Raw genomic sequence first — 18675 nt, 5'->3', positions numbered from 1 at the left:
AAAATGCTTGTTTATTGTATTTTCGTTTGAGACCCGGATCCTCTGGTGATGAATCACAGCGCATAGGGTTCATAATGTCACTTTTGCGCAAAGATCCTCAGGGATGGGCCTTCTCTCTCCAACCTAGTGATCCGTCCTTTAGATCAGTGGATAGTTTTTTTTCTGCTTTGGGTTTGTTGTACGATGATCCTGATCGTGTCTCATCTGCTGAGTCTGAATTGAGACGTTTGAGGCAGGGATCAGGTAATGTGGAAAAATATTGTTCTCACTTCCGTCGGTGGTCTGCCCAGGTGGGGTGGAACGATTCAGCTTTGAAAAGCTTGTTTCTTGCAGGGCTAGGTGAAAGGGTTAAGGATTTACTGATTGCTTATCCCACACCTGGAAACTTGCAGGAGGCAATGCAATTAGCTATACGGGTGGACAGGAGACTGCGTGCAAGGGTTAATGAGAGCAAATCCTCTGCTATGTCAGCTCCGAGTCTTGAGAGGGTCTGTGCTGACAATGGAGAGCCGATGGAGATTGGGGCGATGGCACCCCGCTCTCAGGAAAAAGATCGCAGGCTTTCTGAAGGCTTGTGCTTCTATTGCGGAAATTCTGGTCATTTTATTAAGAACTGTGTGCTTCGTTTGAAGAAAGAAAAAAAAATGGTCAGTTATGCCCGTATTGCCTGTTTAAATTCTAAGGGAGTATTCCTATCTGCTACTACCGCTGCTCAGGATGAATTAATTGAATTTCGGGTATTTGTGGATTGTGGTTCTACTCTGAATGTGATTAATGGGGGATTCTTGGAAAAACTTAGATTAGAACCTAAAACTTTGTCATCCCCTATTGCTGTGGTTTCTGTTGATGGCTCTCCCTTGAAGAGTGTTACTCATAAGGTCTGTGAATTTCCCCTCACTATTAATGGTATTTACCAAGAAAATTTGGATTTGGTGGTATTGGATAATTTGCCTTCTCCAGTAATATTGGGGTTACCCTGGTTAAAATTGCACAATCCTGTACTGGATTGGTCTACCAATGAAATTAAGTCCTGGAGCCCTAAGTGTTATGACAAGTGTTGTAACGGACGTATTGCTGCTGTGGATAAAGGGGAATTGCCTGTACCTATTCAGGATTTTTGGAGAGTTTTCTCTGAGGAGGAGTCACAAATTTTGCCTCCCCATAGAGACTATGATTGTACCATTGAATTTGTCCCTGGAGCGACTCTTCCTAAAAGTCGTTTATTTAATCTTACTATTCCTGAGAGAAAGGCTTTGGAGGAATACATACAGACAAGCTTGGCCGCCGGTCACATTAGGCCTTCCAAGTCTCCTGTGGCTGTTGGATTTTTTTTTGTAAAAAAAAAAGATGGCGGTTTACGTCCTTGTCTGGACTTTCGTGAGATTAATAAAATTACTGTACGCAATCCTTACCCACTGCCATTGATTCCTGATTTATTTAACCAGTTAGTGGGGGCCAAGTGGTTCTCTAAAATTGATCTCCGGGGGGCATACAATTTGTTGCGCATGAAGGAGGGTGATGAATGGAAGACTGCTTTTAACACTCCTGTGGGTCATTTTGAGAATCTGGTTATGCCTTTTGGTCTTACCAATGCTCCAGGATTTTTTCAGAATCTTATTAATGACATCCTTAGACCTTTAATCGGCAAAAATGTGGTTGTGTATTTGGATGACATTCTGATTTATTCGCCTGATCTGGAGTCTCATTGGCGGAGCGTACGTGAGGTATTACAGTTATTAATGGACAATTCGCTTTTTGCTAAGCTGGAGAAATGTGAGTTCGCTGTACAGAGAATTAGTTTTTTGGGCTACATTATCTCCAGTGAAGGTTTTGAGATGGACCCGGTTAAAGTTCAAGCTGTGCAGGAATGGCCTAGGCCTATTGGTTTGAAATCGATACAGAGGTTTTTGGGTTTCGCCAATTATTACAGAAAATTCATAAAAAAATTTTCGATTATTGTCAAACCGCTGACCGATCTCACCAGGAAAGGTGCTAATGCTGTTCAGTGGACTTCTGAGGCCATTGAAGCTTTTGTGTTTCTAAAGGAGAGGTTCACCTCTGCTCCCATCCTTATGCAGCCTGATGTGACTAAGCCGTTTTTGGTTGAGGTTGATGCTTCTTTGGTGGGGGTCGGTGCGGTGTTGTCTCAGGAAAACAAGGATGGAGTACATCCCTGTGACTTTTTTTCAAAAAATTTTTCTTAGACTGAACTTAATTACGATATTGGTAATCGGGAATTGCTGGCGATTAAACTCGCATTTGAACACTGGCATCACCTCTTGGAAGGTGCTGAATTTCCCATTCAGGTTTTCACTGATCATAAAAATCTGATCTATCTTGATGCTGCCAAGCGCTTGAATGCCCGTCAGGCTAGGTGGGCACTTTTTTTCTCGCGGTTTAATTTTTCCGTTACTTACATCCCGGGTACCAAGAATGTTAAAGCGGATGCTTTGTCTCGCAGCTTTTCTCCCATGGTCGGTGTTGAGGAGGAAGAGGAGAGCATTTTACAAGAAGGTGTTGTGATTGCTGCTTTGGACTCCGTTTTGGAGGATGAGATTCTTAAAGCTCAGGAGAATGCCCCATCTAACACTCCCCATGGGAGGTTGTTTGTGCCTAGGACCTTTAGGAGAGATTTGTTTGTTGAGTGTCATGAGTCTCGGTTGGCAGGTCATCCAGGAATTTGAGACCAAGAGACTTGTGGGTCGCAGTTTTTGGTGGCCTGGATGGCAGAAGGAAGTCATTAAGTGGGTGCGCCAATGTACTGTGTGTGCTAGATCCAAGTCTTCGCATGCTCCTGCTGCGGGGTTGCTTTGCCCTCTGGAGGTTCCTAGTGCACCTTGGACACATCTGGCTATGGACTTTATTACTGACCTTCCCCCCTCTGAAGGTTTCACGGTCATCTGGGTGGTCGTGGACCGTTTTAGCAAGATGTGTCACTTGGTTCCCTTCATCAAACTGCCTTGCGCTAAGACACTCGCTAAGGCCTTTGTCAAGGAAATTGTCAGACTACATGGTGTTCCTACTGACATTGTTTCTGATAGGGGACCTCAGTTCGTGGCTCGTTTTTGGCGTGCCTTTTGTGACAGGTTGGGAGGTCATTTGTCGTTTTCATCTGGATATCATCCTGAGTCTAATGGCCAGACAGAATGGAAGAACCAGGATGTTGAGCAGTTCTTGCGTTGTTTTGTGGAAGACAATCAAGAGGGGTGGTCTGAGTTTCTGCCACTTGCTGAATTTGCTCTTAACAACCATACATCCTCTTCTGCTGGGTGTTCGCCTTTTTTTTGTTGTTCTGGGAGACATCCGTCTTTTGTGTCATTCTCCAAATTGGTTTCGGCTGTGCCTGAGGAGGAGAGTTTTTCCGGTGATTTGGAGAGAGTTTGGACGGATGTGCGTGGTAATCTTCAGGAGGCTAACAAAAAATCTAAGAGGTACTTTGATAGGAAACGGCAAGAGGTTTTGTTTGCTGTTGGTGACATGGTTTGGTTGTCCTCTAAGAATCTGCGATTGAGGATTCCTTCTAAAAAATTGGGTCCCAAGTTCGTAGGGCCCTTTAAGGTGCTTCAGATAGTTAACCAATCTGCTGTTAGGTTGGAGGTTCCTACGTCCTGGAAGATTAACCCGGTGTTTCATGTTTCTCTGTTGAAAAAAAGCTGATGTGTCTGATGGTGACGCCTCTGCCACTGTTCCTCCGGTGGTGGAGGACGGGGAATATGAAATTTCCCGCATTCTAAATTCTAGACGGTATAGAGGGAGTTTGCAGTATCTCGTCGCTTGGAAGGGTTTCGGACCTGAGGATAACTCATGGGTGAGGGCGGATGATGTTTCTGCTTCCAGACTTGTCAGAGCGCTTCACAGGAGGTTTCCTGGTAAGCCTGGGCCTAGGGGATCCGGAGGATCCTCTTAGAAGAGGGGGTACTGTTAGAACTCTCCTGTTAGTTTTTTTTTAGTTTGCTGGTCAAATGACCATTTTTGCCTATTTAATCCAGCTCCGCCCTCCTGGTCTTGCTGGACTTCATTGTATTTACTACTCTTGAGCTAGCTTTGTGCTCTGTTGCCGTTCTCTGTTAGTTTTGCTAGGTCTTCTGACCTCTATGCTTTTTGTTGTGTGTTTGTCTTTGACTGCTACTATTTCTGCTAGGAGGTGTCCAAACTTATCCCAGTCCCTAGTTCTTGTAGGGATCCCTCCCTCACATCTATAGGTCTTCGTTCAGACTAGCCGAGGACTTTAGCGGGTCTGATCGCAGGATCAGGTTCCCCGTTACATCGTAGGGATCTAGTTTAGTTCTATTGTAGGGACAGTTCTCCTGTCTTTCCTTAGTCCCTGTAGCATATCATAACAGTCACACTGAAATGAAGTGTGACATTACACATGTCACCCTTCATTTTCACACTGCGTTTTTTGCTGCGCTTTTTTACGCAGTGTGTGAATGGAGGTGCTTTTTTTTACCTGCTTAAAAAAAGCAGGAAAATACGCAGAGTAAAAAAACGCAGGGAAATACGCAATGTGTGAACGCAGCCATAGAGGTAAAGGTGCAGGGCTCACCTATCATTGTTTGAGCTAATCTATTTACATAGTTGGTATCACAGGGGCTGTTGTAAATAAACATCTAGCTGGCTATAAGTACAATTGGTCATTAGCATAGTAAACATGATCGTTTCCAAAGGAATAGAATTCAACATTCAGGGTTATACAAATGCTGGTCTGTTCTTATTGACCAGACACAAATACACATAGACAATTCAGTATTTCTCTTTGATTAACAAATCTAAATGTCTGGCTTATTAAGATTTTAGGCTGTATCGTCACAATATACAATGGTCAGATATGCAAATACAAATAATGGTACAAACGTATACAGATATTAAGCGTCCGTTACCAGTCAGATGAAAGTCTTGGCTTGCAGGGGGAGGGGCTGCCAAATGGGAGGCTTGGGGATCCCTCTGTTCCTGGACTTCTCCCCACATGATATGTCGTGAACTTCTTAGAAAAAAAGTACTAGACCCTGCTTTACGCAAGCATTTAACCCCTTTGGTGTCACTCGCCTCCTGCCCCCCCTGGGCTGGACCTAAGTCCCCTTCCTGTGCCCCTGGCAGATAACTCCAAAACTTCAGATGAGCTATAACTCCTTAATGGACGATCCTAGGGAGGCGGTTCTAGTGTCATCTGATCCATCCGGGTCCCTACTACACATGTAAACTAAACACAGCTTTATTATCTGTTTCCTACTAGCTATTCTACTTATCTCCCCACCCTATGAAGCCAGATCGAGATCCAGGTGGGCGCTCACCATGTCCTGGGGATCTCGGAAATATACATGATATACGGCTAGGACGTATAGTATTTCCATAACTCCTTATCAAATCCTAGCTGTCTGAACAAAGGAGACTGCATGGTTTGGATTCACAGGGGGTCTTCCTGTAGAAGGTTGCACAATAGCTAGCTGGTGGGGGTGTGAATCCCTTGTTTGAAGCTGGCTAGGTGTCTTGTTACAACTACACATGCTTACAGGTTGATTATAAGCTGCCATTACAGCCCCCCATCCTTCTCACTGGAATTGCACGTATTCCCCCACATTTTGTGGCTGAGTAACAGCCGCGAAACATGCGGGGTGGGGACTTCAACATGTCACTTTAGCACCCACAATACTCGGTGCGTACCTGAGCGCCCTTGGAAAACTCGAGTAAAGAGCACTTGCACTCTAATGGTGACCAAAGAATAGCAATTCTGGCATTTTGATTTTTTTTTCTCTTTACAAAGTTTAGCTTGCTGTTTAATTACTTTTATATTTTGATAAGTTGGACTTTTAAGCAAGCTCCAGTACCAAGTATGTTTACTTTTTATTTTTACACTGGGAAAAGGGATGTGATTGAAAATGTAATAATTAGTTTTACATATTTAAAAATTTGTGTTCTATTTTTTTTTAACTTTATTTTTAATTATCCAAGAGGACTTGAATCTGCGACTGTTTCTTTGATATACTGCAATGCCAAACTATTGAAGTATATAATGGAAATAATGTTTTCCTATGAAGCCCAGCCATATGGTTGGCTTCATAGGAAGAACAATATGACACAATTGGGAGCCTTCTGCAGGTGCCGAGCTGCCATGACAACCCATTGGCACCCTGCAATCAAATCGCTAGGGGGAGGGTGTGCACGAAAGGAGCAGGAACGGGCACGCACTAGCAACCAGGTCATTTAAATGCCGCTGCCAGTGATTGACAGAGGCAGTTATAGTAGTGTTCAAAATAATAGCAGTTCAATATGACTAACCAGATTAATTCCTGTTTTTGGTATAAATTATATTACCACATGTCAAACTATTTACCAGTTGGTGCAGTAGATTCTAAGAAAACCAACAGACTCAGCATTCATGATCTGCATGTTTTTGAGTCTGTGTATTTGAATAAAAATTTAAAGGGAGTGTGTTCAAAATAATAGCGGAGTGGAGTTCAGTTACTGAGGTCAATCATTCGGTGAAGAAACAGGAGTGAATCAGGTGGCCCTTATTTAAGGTTGAAGCCAGCACATGTTGTACATGCATTTCTCCTGAGAAATATGGGTCGTTCTAGACATTGATCAGAAGAACAGCGTAGTTTGATTAAAAAGTTGGTTGGAGAGCGTAAAACTTATAGAGAAGTGCAGACAATGATAGGCTGTTCGGCTAAAATGATCTCCAATGCTTTAAAATGGAAAGCAAAACCAGAGAGACGAGGAAGAAAAAGGAAGACTACCATTCGAATGGATCGAAGAATAACCAGAAAGGCAAAACTCAGCTAATGATCAGCTCCAGGATGATCAAAGACAGTCTCAAGTTGCCTGTGAGTACTGTGACAGTTAGAAGACGCCTGTGTGACGCTAATCTCTTAGCAACAAGTCCCCACAAAGTCCCACTGTTAAAAAAAAAAAAAAAAAGACATGTACTTAAGCAGATACAATTTGCAAAAGAACACATCAACTGGCCTAAAGAGAAATGGAGGAACATTTTGTGGACTGTTTAAAGTAAAATTGTTCTTTTTGGGTCCAAGCACCACAGACAGTTCGTCAGATGACCCCCAAACTCTGCATTCAAGCCACAGTACACTCTGAAGACAGTGAAGCATGGTGGTGCAAGCATAATGACATGGGAATGTTTCTCTTACTATGGTGCTGGACCTATTTACTGCATACCAAGGATCATGGACCAGTTTGCATATATTAAAATACTTGAAGAAGTCATGTTGCCTTACGCTGAAGAGGATATGCCCTTGAAATGGGTGTTTCAACAAGATAAAGACCCTAAATACACTGGTAAAGAAGCAAAATCTTGGTTCCAGTCCAACAAAATTGAGGTTATGGAGTGGCCAGCCCAAACCCCGGACCTTAATCCAATATAACACTTGTGGGGTGGCATCAAAAATGCAGTTTCTGAGGCAAAGCCAACAAATGCCAAAAAATTGTGGGATGTAGTCAAAACATCCTGGGCTGGAATAACAGTTGACAGAAGTTAGTTGACTCTATGCAACATACAGCTCTGGCAAAAATTAAGAGACCACTGAACAGTTTTCTATTGGAAAGCATGCCAAGACGCATGAAAGCTGTGATTAAAAATCATGGTTATTCCACCAAATATTGATTTCTGAACTGTTCCTGAGTTAAAACATGAGTAATTTGAGGTCTGAAAGAACGGTTTCTTTTTTTAGTATTTTGACGCTTTATCATTTGCTGCAAATAAATACACCATTTTTAGCTTTGAATTTCAGAGACATGTTGTCAGTTGTTTATAGACTAAAACAACAATGTACATTTTACTCAAAAATATACCTATAAAGAGAAAAGTCAGAGAAACTGAAAATTTTGCAGTGGTCTCTTAATTTTTGCCAGAGCTGTAGATGTGAAGCAGTTCTAAAACACTATGGTTATACAACTAAATATTAGGCTAGTGATTCACAGGAATGCTACTGTAAATCCTCAAAAAAAAAAAAGAGTACATATTGTGAGTTTGTAAAGACAAATGCAAACACTGCTATTTTTTAAAACAGCCCAATGTTCATTTTTTGTTATTTTCTGTAAAGTAGTTAAAAATTATATACATTACTCTTCGTGTTTTGAATTAGAAAACAGTGTGCAATGTTCCCAATGCAGGAAATAAAGACTAGTATAAAGATTTTGTGCTTAATTCATGTTTTTGAACACACTGCTATTATTTTGAACACTATTGTAAATGGTTATACAGCAGCAATTGGAGTGACCTCCAGTTGCTGCTATTACAGGCAGATGCCGGCTGTATAACAGTTCAGAGCCTACACCATACACCTAGAGTACTTGTTATTATGTACTACGTCTGGAAGTGGTTAAAAAAGGACATTTCTGTGGGGTTATATGCACATGACATCTTTCAGGTGTATAAAAATGTTAAAGGGGTTGTCCAGTACTTTTAAAAATATGCCAATGTGTTTTAATGATAAATAGAATCTTCTTTCTAATTACCTCCTGGTGCTGCTTTTGCCTGTGAGCGGCGCTATCACTGGCCGCTCACAGGCAGCACGCACGTGACCCCCGGCTGCAGCCGGCTCTGACATCCGCTGACGTCACAACAAGTCCAGGCTGCAGCTGAGGGTCCCTCTTCTGCGTTCCACCGGTGGCTGCTGGGTTGTGGGCGGGGTTACCCCGCGAGTCACACCCGGCATCCACGGCGCGCTCTCTCTGTCCTCATTCACTGGGAAAGCGCGCGGTGGATGCTGGGTGTGACGCGGGGAATACCCCCGCCCACAACCCAGCAGCCACCGCGGGGACCCCAGCGCTGAGTCACGCCTCACTTGACGTGATGTCAGTGGGGGGTCACGTGCTGCCTGTGAGCGGCCAGTGATAGCGCCGCTCACAGGCAGAAACAGCACCAGGAGGTATATTAGAAAGAAGCTTCTATTTATCATTAAAACACATTGGCATATTTTTAAAAGTACTGGACAACCCTTCTAATTTTTCAAGCGTAAAGCGCTTCAGGAAATGCTCTTTTTCTCTGTAGTTTTAAACCTGCAGCATTTAACTTCAGCATTTTTTTGCTTGCTTCCTAAGCCCTTTTTCGATGTTTTTGACTGACAGCATTTTTCTAGCAATTTTTGAGGTTTTTTTTTAAACTCCATTCAATGCCAAATCCACTAGCGGTTTTTGAAGCAAAAAATGCTGACAAAACACTCCAAAAACCACCCAATGTCTTTTAAGCCTTCCCATTGTATTGTATTGGAAAGTATAGGGCGTCTTCAGAGCGTAAGTTGCCTGAAGAATTGTCAGGTCACTTATTTTAACCTCTTGTCGTGTTTGAAAAACTGAAGCACTTAAAATTCGCTCAAAAGCATTTTTTTCTGGCGGGTTTCAGAGCTCCAAACCCACCTAAAAAATGTTGAGTGAACATCCTCTAAGAAACAAAACACACAATACCACATTCATGTACCAGTCTTGTTTTTTTTTATTTTTTTCATTGTCTTTTTATTTTTACAGCAATCTGGAAAAAAAACAAAAAACACTCAAATTCTGTCATACCACAAATAAATATATTATCAACCGCAGCACACATACATATATAATACTGTATTGGTTTAATAGTGCACGTTGTTTAAGGTCAGATATATTAGTGTTTCCAAACCAAACAAGAAAAAAATGTTAGAGTATTAAATCAAACATTTTATCTCAGAAACAGGATTTTATATTTCAAGAGTTATTCTTGGCAAATGGTGTATCTGGGTTTTCCTTGGACTCCTAAAATTTTCACTCTTTGTTGTCTTACCTCCTCGCCTAGGACCACAGTCCGAATGCAAGAGGATGGAAGAAAACAGAAAATTGCAATTGTGATTCAAATGATGCACTAATTTACTGCTCCCCAAATTCAATCATCGATGCGAGGAGCAAATGCTAATTTGCTTGAGTTATACAGCAGGATTCAGACCTATTTAGACAGTGTCAGAATAATCATACTTTAATCTCCGTACAATGGAGTTGATGCAAAGCCGTCAAGATGTAACTGGAGAGTAAATGTTCAGTATTTATTGAAGAGGTCATACAAAAATACTGCACTATTTAATTATGCATTATAATAACATTATATAATATTGCATTCACTATCCTGCACATACATAGTGTTATCTTTATTCTGTGGGTCAGAATGGTTATGGCAACACCAAATTTATATGGTTTTATATATACTTTGTATTACCTTTGTACAATTAATACTCTCTTTTCAAAAAATTGTATGTTTTTGGGAGGCCATATTTAATGAAAATATGTAATATACTGTATATATATTTTTATTTGGAGCTTCAGTAACACGTTTTGGGGAGAAGTTCCCCTTCATCAGACTATATATATTAGCTCTCTCTTCAATGAATCTTCCATTTGCTTTGCAACACTGGTATCATAATCTGGGTATCCAGCAGTGTTCTTCCAGGTGTTTTTTTTCCATGACATAGTATTTTTTGAGCATTTTTTTTCTTTACACTCGTTGGGAGGTAAAATGAACAAAAAAAAAACAATTTTACTTTTTATTTTCCATTCATTGTTCAAGTCAATACAATCATGACAATATAAAATGTATATATTTTTTTAAATGTTTTGCCAATTTTCCACTTTATTTTACTTATCAAAGCGATTCCGTTGATAACCAATTTATATATTTTTTGTTTAACTACCGTATTTTTTGCTTTATAAGGCGCACCTGATTATAAGACGAACCTAGGTTTTAGAGGAGGAAAATAGGACATTTTTTTAAAGCCAAATAGTGTGCTAAACCATTTAATAAAATAAAAAAATATTATTTTAACAATGTAGACTCAACAGCAGCATTGCAAGTAACATTAACTATGTTTGTGAATAACATGTGAGGAGGAACTTGAATCCTCAGGTACAGCACTCTTCCAGTTGACAGGGAACCCTCAGGAATTCCTCATCACTACTGTCAGCATCTAAGCTCAGTTGCTCGCAGTCACTGGTGTGGCTTTCTTCATGGTCCTCATATAGCATGCCATCTTCGGTGCCATCTAAGGCATTGCCAATTTCACATTTTTTGAATGACCTTACAACGGGTTTCATCGTTCACTGACTGCCATGATTTCACCCACTCACAAACTTGAGTGATAGTGGGCCTCTTCATTCATCCAGAAGGTGTCAGATCATGATTGCCTGCAGCCATCCATTTGTTCCACTCTTCTCACATGAAGATGATTTGTTGTTTGAAACGTCGAGGGGTTGCAACTGGCTGGAAAGACCCCCTGGAATTACAGCGAGATGGGCCTTCACTTCTTCAAGGACTTTTTTTGTGGTTTCGCTAATGTGTGCTCTAAACTGGTCAAGCACTAAGATCTCAGGTTTTTTTTTTGAAGCCCTCCAAAACGTTTGGACCATACTTTGTCAACCCACAGTCTCATTCGGTTCTTGTCCATTCATCCGCTCTCATGAACATGCACAACAACTCCTTGTGGGATAGCATCTTTTGGCATGTTTTTCCTTTTGAAAATTAACATTGGTGGCAGTTTCGTGCCATCGGCACAGCAGGACAACACAACTGTGTAATGTTTTTTTCATGTCCTGAGCTTTTCACTGTTATGGTTTTGGCATCCTTTACATCAACAGTCCTGTTAGATGGCATATCAAAGGTTAGAGGGACTTCATCCATACTCCCAATCTGGCCTATTTCAAAATAATTTTTCTTTCTGGTGTCAAGTACAAATTTATGGAAAGACAGCATTTTGGATTCATATTCTGGGAGCATTTTTGGGCAATTCAAGTTTTGGTGCGCACAGCAAGGTCACATCTCCTCATGAATCTGTGGCACCATTATGATGATCCAATAAAGTCATCAATGCCTTTCTCCAGAGCAATGCGTTTGGCTTCGTATAATATCATTTTTGTAGACACCAAAAAGCCATTATTTCTGTGGTGTATTATCTATTTTTTAAGGTCCATGTCTAACTCTGGCCAGTTTGCACCACGTTCTTGAAGACCATAATTGCTTTTTTCCACTTATTCCAGCTCATCCTCCTGTTTCCTCCACTCTCATATCATTTTTTTCAGTTGCAGTCGGCCCCAAATGTCTCTCCACTGCTTTGTTCCCATGCTCTTTAGCATATTTTATTACCTCCAGTTTAAAGGGACTTTTATACGCTAGCCTTTTCTGCTTTGACATCCTTGAAAAATGTACAATATACAGCAGCAGCAGCAGCCAACAGAACGGTATTTTTCTGCAACAAAATCTAGTATTGAAACAACTGTAGCACTGTGTCCTTCAAAGTTATGGGGGCATTGCAGCTGCGAATATAAACGGATAACATTGTAGTTGGGGATCTGTGGGTGACGCACTGTTATGGGGATCTGCAGAAGATGCACTGTTATGGGGGATCTGTGGATGACGCACTGTTATGGGGGATCTATGGATGACGCACTGTTATGGGGGATCTGTGGAGGATGCAGTGATATGGGGGATCTGTGGAGGACGCACTGTGGGGATCTGTGGATGATGCACTGTTATGGGGGATCTGTGGATGATGCACTGTTATGGGGGATCTGTGGATGATGCACTGTTATGGGGGATCTGTGGATGATGCACTGTTATGGGGGATTTGTGGATGACGCACTGTTATGGGGGATCTGCGGATGACTAACTTATGAGGGATCTGTGGATGATGAACTTATTGTGATATGCAGATGAAGCACTTATGGGGGATCTGTGGATGATGAACTGTTATGGGGTATTTGCGGATGACGCACTTATGGGGGGTCTGTAGAGGACACAATGTTATGGGGGATCTGTGGAGGACGCACTGTTATGGGGCATACATTGCTTGGGCAGTGTTTACAGTATAATAAATGTGACTAAGGAAACCATCATCCTTCAGAATACACCTAACATATGTACTGCATGGTCTGGATGCATTCTTAGGGATGACTGGGGTTATTGTCATATTACAATACAGTAAACATTTTGACCAATTACAGTACAGTCCCTGGAGTACTGCATTTAAATTAAGTGTGACTACCACCCCCCTCATCCTCAGGAATACACCCACCTACAGTATACATTGGTGTATTCTGAAAGATGAGGGAGGTGGTAGTCACATTCACAATAAACACTTTGGCCACTTACATTACAGTCCCTCCCTGGAGTGTTTACACTAAATACAACTACAAGCCCCATCATTCTTCAGAATCCACCCATTGGTATCATATATTTTGAAGAATGATGGGGGTGGCGTTCCTCTTCACTGTCTTTTCCCACCTAGGCTCACACGACTCTTCATACAAAGGATACAATTTTGTCAGGGACAGATCACTGATTGGTGGAGCAGCTCAGCAGCAGTTCCCTCCACCAAGCAGTATCCATCCCTGCAGAGGGGGAGGAGAATCGCTCTCCTCTGCCTTAAAGGGGGTCCCCAGCTAATGAGGAGCAATAAATGGAGGATGTCACTAGTGGTCGACCTTGCCCCATGCTTCCTGTGATAGCCCGCCGCCACAATTGACAGCCGGCCACACAGACTGCCCGCTGCAAGCTTCCACTGCGCCGTGGTGCGTAATAGTGCAGTGTGCGCTTTCATGTAAATATGTCTTCACTTTATAAGTTCTTCTCCTCACTTTGAGGGGAAAAAAGTGCGTCTTAAAAAGCGAAAAATACGGTACTTTTACATAAGAAAAATCAGTTAAGAAATAAAGATATCTTTTATGTCTTATTGTGAGTCTTTCATTTTTCTGTTTTCAAAAGTTTTTTGGGTAATGATCTGCAGCTTTTATTGTCACTATTTTGAGATATATAAGACTTGAATTACATTTTTTAGTCTTGACTAACAAAAATGGCAATAATGGCATAGTATATAATGTTCACTGTGAATGTTAAATAATATAGATCAAAAGAATGAGTCATTACGAACACGGCAATACCAAATGCGTGTCGTTTTTGTGGGGTTTGTTTCTTCCACAAATCCTTTTTTTAAATTATATTTTTTTCTTCTTATAATAATACTCATTAGTCCTACCAGGGGGCTTGAACATACAATCCTTTGATCACATTGATAATACACTAAAGAACTTATGCAGTACAGTGTATTATCTAAGCTGTCAGTGTCTGACTGACAACTAGCCTATCAGACCCTGCCTCCGGGGTGCTGATGAGCAGACAGAGGGAGCATTCTCCCTCTGTCAAACTCCTCACATGCTGCTATTACTACTGACAGTGTCATGTGAGGGGTTAAAGTGCTGGGATTGGAGCTCGTTTTGGTCCCAGTACATACAGCAGAAGCTTAGCAGTGTATTACAGCCGGCTCATTTTGCAGATGGCATGGGAACAACTCCTGAGATGTAACTATATACCCTATTTTGAGCTGTATGCCCAATTTAAATTAAAAAAATTGGAGTACTCTTCAGTAACTTGCACCTAACCTGATGGAGCTTTTCATTTACTAGAAGCAGAAACACAAAAAGCAGAAAATCATGATGGCGGCAGGAAAGGCCGGGCCAGGATGACTCAATATCGGGTTCTGTCCATGTGTTCCACAATTCAGGCAGCCATTCACTGCAAACTCTTTATAATGAATGAAAAATAACTCTTAGAATTATGGCAATTTGTCCAATTACTTTTTAGTCTGTCAAAATGGAAGGAGTATTGTAAAAATGGCTGTAATTTCTAAAACGTTAATGCGGTATTTTTGTAAAACCACTTAAAAGAGACACTTCTATCAAATCTTCTTGGCTTTGTTTCTATTCCATGGTACTGGTGTACAGAGGCTAAATTATGATAATTCTGCCACTGTCAAGTTACCTCTGAATACAATTGTATACAATGAAAATCATTTTGCAGAGAAAACATTTAAAGGGAATCTGTCAGCAGGCTTTTGCTATGTAATCTGAAGACAGCATGAGGTAGGGGTTAAAACACAGATTTCAGTGATGACTCTGTTATCAAGCTCTGTGGTTTTCTTTGCTTGCAATGATTGTTTTAGCACCAGGAGCTAATCATTGCTGGGACACAGCAGTGCTTGCATGCTAGTCTGACACGCCCCCTCCTGTGATAGGCAGCTCACTGTCTATGTACATTGTATATGCAGAGCTGTGATGTGGGCGGGGGCAGCTTCCTAAGCTCTGCTTCATTGCTAAATCTAAAAACTCTGTGTGAGAACAGCTGCACCCAGTAATCTAAGTGATACATTGCTGGATTCAGATTCTTTCCCTACATTATATGCTGCTCTCAGATGAGGTAGCAAAAACCTGCTGACAGATTCTCTTTAAAAGAAAAATGTGTTACATTAATAAACACATTAATACAGAGGGTACATGGGACAAGTCCCTCTGACACAACCAGACTTATATAACAGTCACCATCTACTTTATATTGACAAGAATAGAGTATATCCTATAAAACACATATAACTTGTGTGTCCAGATTATTCATCCCGTTAACGAGCTCCAATTGATTAGATACAAGCTGATCGGCGCATGTCTACAGGCTTCATTGCCGAACAGTTATTCTGTACCCATAAGTTAATAGCATTGATTACACAGTGTGATGTGCTGTCTACAACAATGATTTCACTGCCGACATAAACTATCCAATCACCCAATCAGCAAACATTTTTCTTGTTCGTCAGGTGATCGCCAGTATGCTTATTAGGGCCAAAAATTGGAAACAACTGTCCCTACGAACGCTTGTTCAAAGATTATTGGTCCATCTAAGTTGACAACTAGGCTAATGCAGAAGAAACAAGGAGTAACAGCAACTGAAAATGAAACGTCGGCTGTATAAATGACATACAACTACATAAAGTATTGGGACACAGGTCTTAATCATGAATTCAGGTTTTCCATTCAGTCCCATTATCACAGGTGTAGAAAATACATAGACTGCCTTTACTAACATCTGTGAAAGAATGGCTTGTGAGCAGAGGGCATACAACTCTAAACTTCCTCTAGCATTAATATCAGCAGAGAAACTGTGCACCAGGAGCTTCATGGCATGGGTGTCCATAACCAAGCAGCTGCAATGAATGCAAGCCTTACATCTCCAAGCACAATGAAAAGTGTTGTATGAAGTGGTGTAAAGCTGCTGCCCCTGGACTCTGGAGCAGTGGAAATGATAAATCACACTTCTCTATCTGATGGACAATTCTGGGATTAGCAAATGCCAGAAGAACATTGCCTGACTGCTTTGTGCCAACTACAAAGTTTGGTAGAGGAAGAATAATGTTATAGGGTTGTTTTTTTTATAACTTGGCCATCTGGATAAATGGGCAAAAATTAACACAAGTACACTCCAAAATCATGTAAAAAGCCTTCCCAGTACAGTGGAAGCTGTTTAAGGGGGGACAACTCCATATTAACGCCTATAGCTTTAGAATGGGATGTTATAGTTGTTATGCTGCAGAACATTGGCAGATCCGGATGAATGTGGTGAGATCTGCAATATCTGTGCTGATCATACACATACAATTAATATCAGATTCAACTGAAATAAACTAGATCTGCCAGTGACCCTCAGATGCCTCCCACTTCTGTGTTATTCACACTATCCATATATTTCACACGAACTTTGTACTTGTCAACGCCCATTTACAATGCAGACATCTCCATGGTAGAAATAATCTGTTTACAATGATTATGTACAGAATGTCTTCTCTATCTTCTGTAATGTGATACCTGCCTTTGATCTGCAAAAATAACCTGATCCTGATTGTCCTCTCCTGGGCATTCTGCAGCGAAAATACTGGAATTATGTAAAAAAACTGAAAAGTAACTTTGGCCTGTTCTTCTGTAAAAACAGAAAAACTAAAGTGCCGTACACTTATAGCCAACAGCTATTCCTCCCAACTCTGTTTCCATTTTCATGAAGCAGTTTCCAATTTCTTGGAACACAATTATTGGGCATAATGAAATTCAACACGTCCAATCCTTTATTTCCTCAACACGTGCCATCGTGGAAGAGTAAAGAGACCACCTCATGTATATAGTAAAGTTTGGTGGATTGATTTGCGGGACTCTGGTCCATCTGCCAGGCCAGGAATGGGAGCTCTGTGAATCTCTAACCTTCCGGGATCCCCGCCACGACTTTTGAGGCGGGCACAATGTCATCTGTGCATCACATTCCAATGACGATGTTGTGCCAGTCCGGCTAATCAAAATCCGCGCCGTGAATCCTGGAAGGTAAGAGATTTGTAACCTCCCGTCCAGGGGTCAGAGACTACTGACCTGGCCAATGGATCAAAATCCGCTCAACTCTAACTTTAGGTTAGCAATACGGCAAAGCCTATATAAAGGAACTATGCCGATTCACATAATCTCACGGAAAACACATGCAATCCCTGTCACACAGTAAATTCCTGGGACCTTACATGGGGATGTCATTTCAAATATATGAAACAGATGATATTGTTAAAAAAGGGCTGCAATATAGAACAGCATCCCAAACAATCACACAAAATACCGACAGAAGTAAAATACTGCATGAATTGATGGCTTGGTTTCGTGCTTTAAAATGTTGTACCACAAGGGTTAACTGAAGTTTGGCAGCCCATGTTACGACTCTCCACCAGTACCCTGAACAGCGTCCCATCTGCACACATACACAGCTTGTAACGCTCTGTCCCATCATCGTACATCAGCTCCCCTGTGGACGTAGGTAACCGGGAAGGAGTGACCATCACGCTGCCATTCAGAACTATACTGTTTTCCTGGTGAGAGAAAGACATGAGAGGAGTTAAGTCCCAGGTTTAATACTTATTATTGTAAATTATAGGGTTGTTACCGACCACTGGAGGAAGAGTTGAGGAAACAGATGCTGAAGATGAACTGCACGGTTTCTGGAACTCCCATAGAAGTGAAAAGAACTTAACAGTGCAGCCCAGCGAGCTTCTGTAAGGCTTCATTCAGACACCTGGGGAAGGAGGGGTTTTTGCATACAAGGACAAAAGGACCTTTTATCATTTGCTAGATCCAATTTTCGTCCATTTCCGTCAGTGTGTTTGTGCAGCAATCGGATAACAGTTGGATGACGTCTGAGTGCTGTCCTATTTTTTCCAAGGAATCACTCACTTGAACAGGAGTTTGATCTGCAAATTGGATGAAAATTGAACAGCCCTGCAGACTATAATAGGTAGATGAAAAACACAGATGTGTGAGTGAGGCCTAACACACATTTATTTGCATGGGTGTTTGTCTCTCATCTAGCCAAACCAGATCTCACACTTTGCACTGAAAAGGGGTAGCACCCCAAAACACTGCAAATTGAGATTCTGGTTTGGCTTTTATCCTAAGTCATGTGGCAAGGCTCGTTAAAGGGTCGATATTGACTTTTAGGTTGCTACTTCCAATAGGTGGCGCTAGAGTTCAAGTCCTCTTCCTCTCTGAAGAGGCAATTTGCATATTCAATTTCCCAGAGGAGCATTGCAAGGCTTAAAAGCCTCCTCACATTAGCAAGCCAGGCTTGACATTTCACTCTCCACAAGGAGAAACCTTAGACCTTGGATATGGGAGTTACAGAAACAGTATAGTGCAGTAATTCCTATGAATGGTTGAGATGGGAATACCCCTATAACAAACATTAATTTAATCTCTCTCAGTAAAGTATTTTGTGCAATCAAAGCAAAATGTCCATGTTGCTCATAGCCATCCAATACTCCAGATCGTGCTGGAAATCATTTCCAATTATAATCCATATTTTTACTT

The 18675-nt window shown here is 41.4% G+C and overlaps 1 protein-coding gene across 1 annotated transcript in view; it reads right to left on the bottom strand.

The window, feature by feature from the left end:
• Window positions 1-9430: 9430 nt before the first annotated feature.
• SGCB (sarcoglycan beta) overlaps window positions 9431-18675 on the bottom strand; it is a 33353-nt gene continuing 24108 nt past the window's right edge. The window contains exon 6 of the mRNA XM_073645503.1: window positions 9431-17681. Within this exon, the coding sequence (XP_073501604.1) occupies window positions 17481-17681 (201 nt within the window). The 3' untranslated portion in view covers window positions 9431-17480. The remainder of the gene's footprint in view (window positions 17682-18675) is intronic.

Source organism: Phyllobates terribilis, unplaced genomic scaffold, assembly GCF_046119375.1.
Source record: "Phyllobates terribilis strain yellow unplaced genomic scaffold, ASM4611937v1 Scaffold_1__5_contigs__length_1240528914, whole genome shotgun sequence".
Lineage (NCBI taxonomy): Eukaryota > Metazoa > Chordata > Amphibia > Anura > Dendrobatidae > Phyllobates > Phyllobates terribilis.
This window is presented reverse-complemented; position numbering and strand designations above follow the sequence as displayed.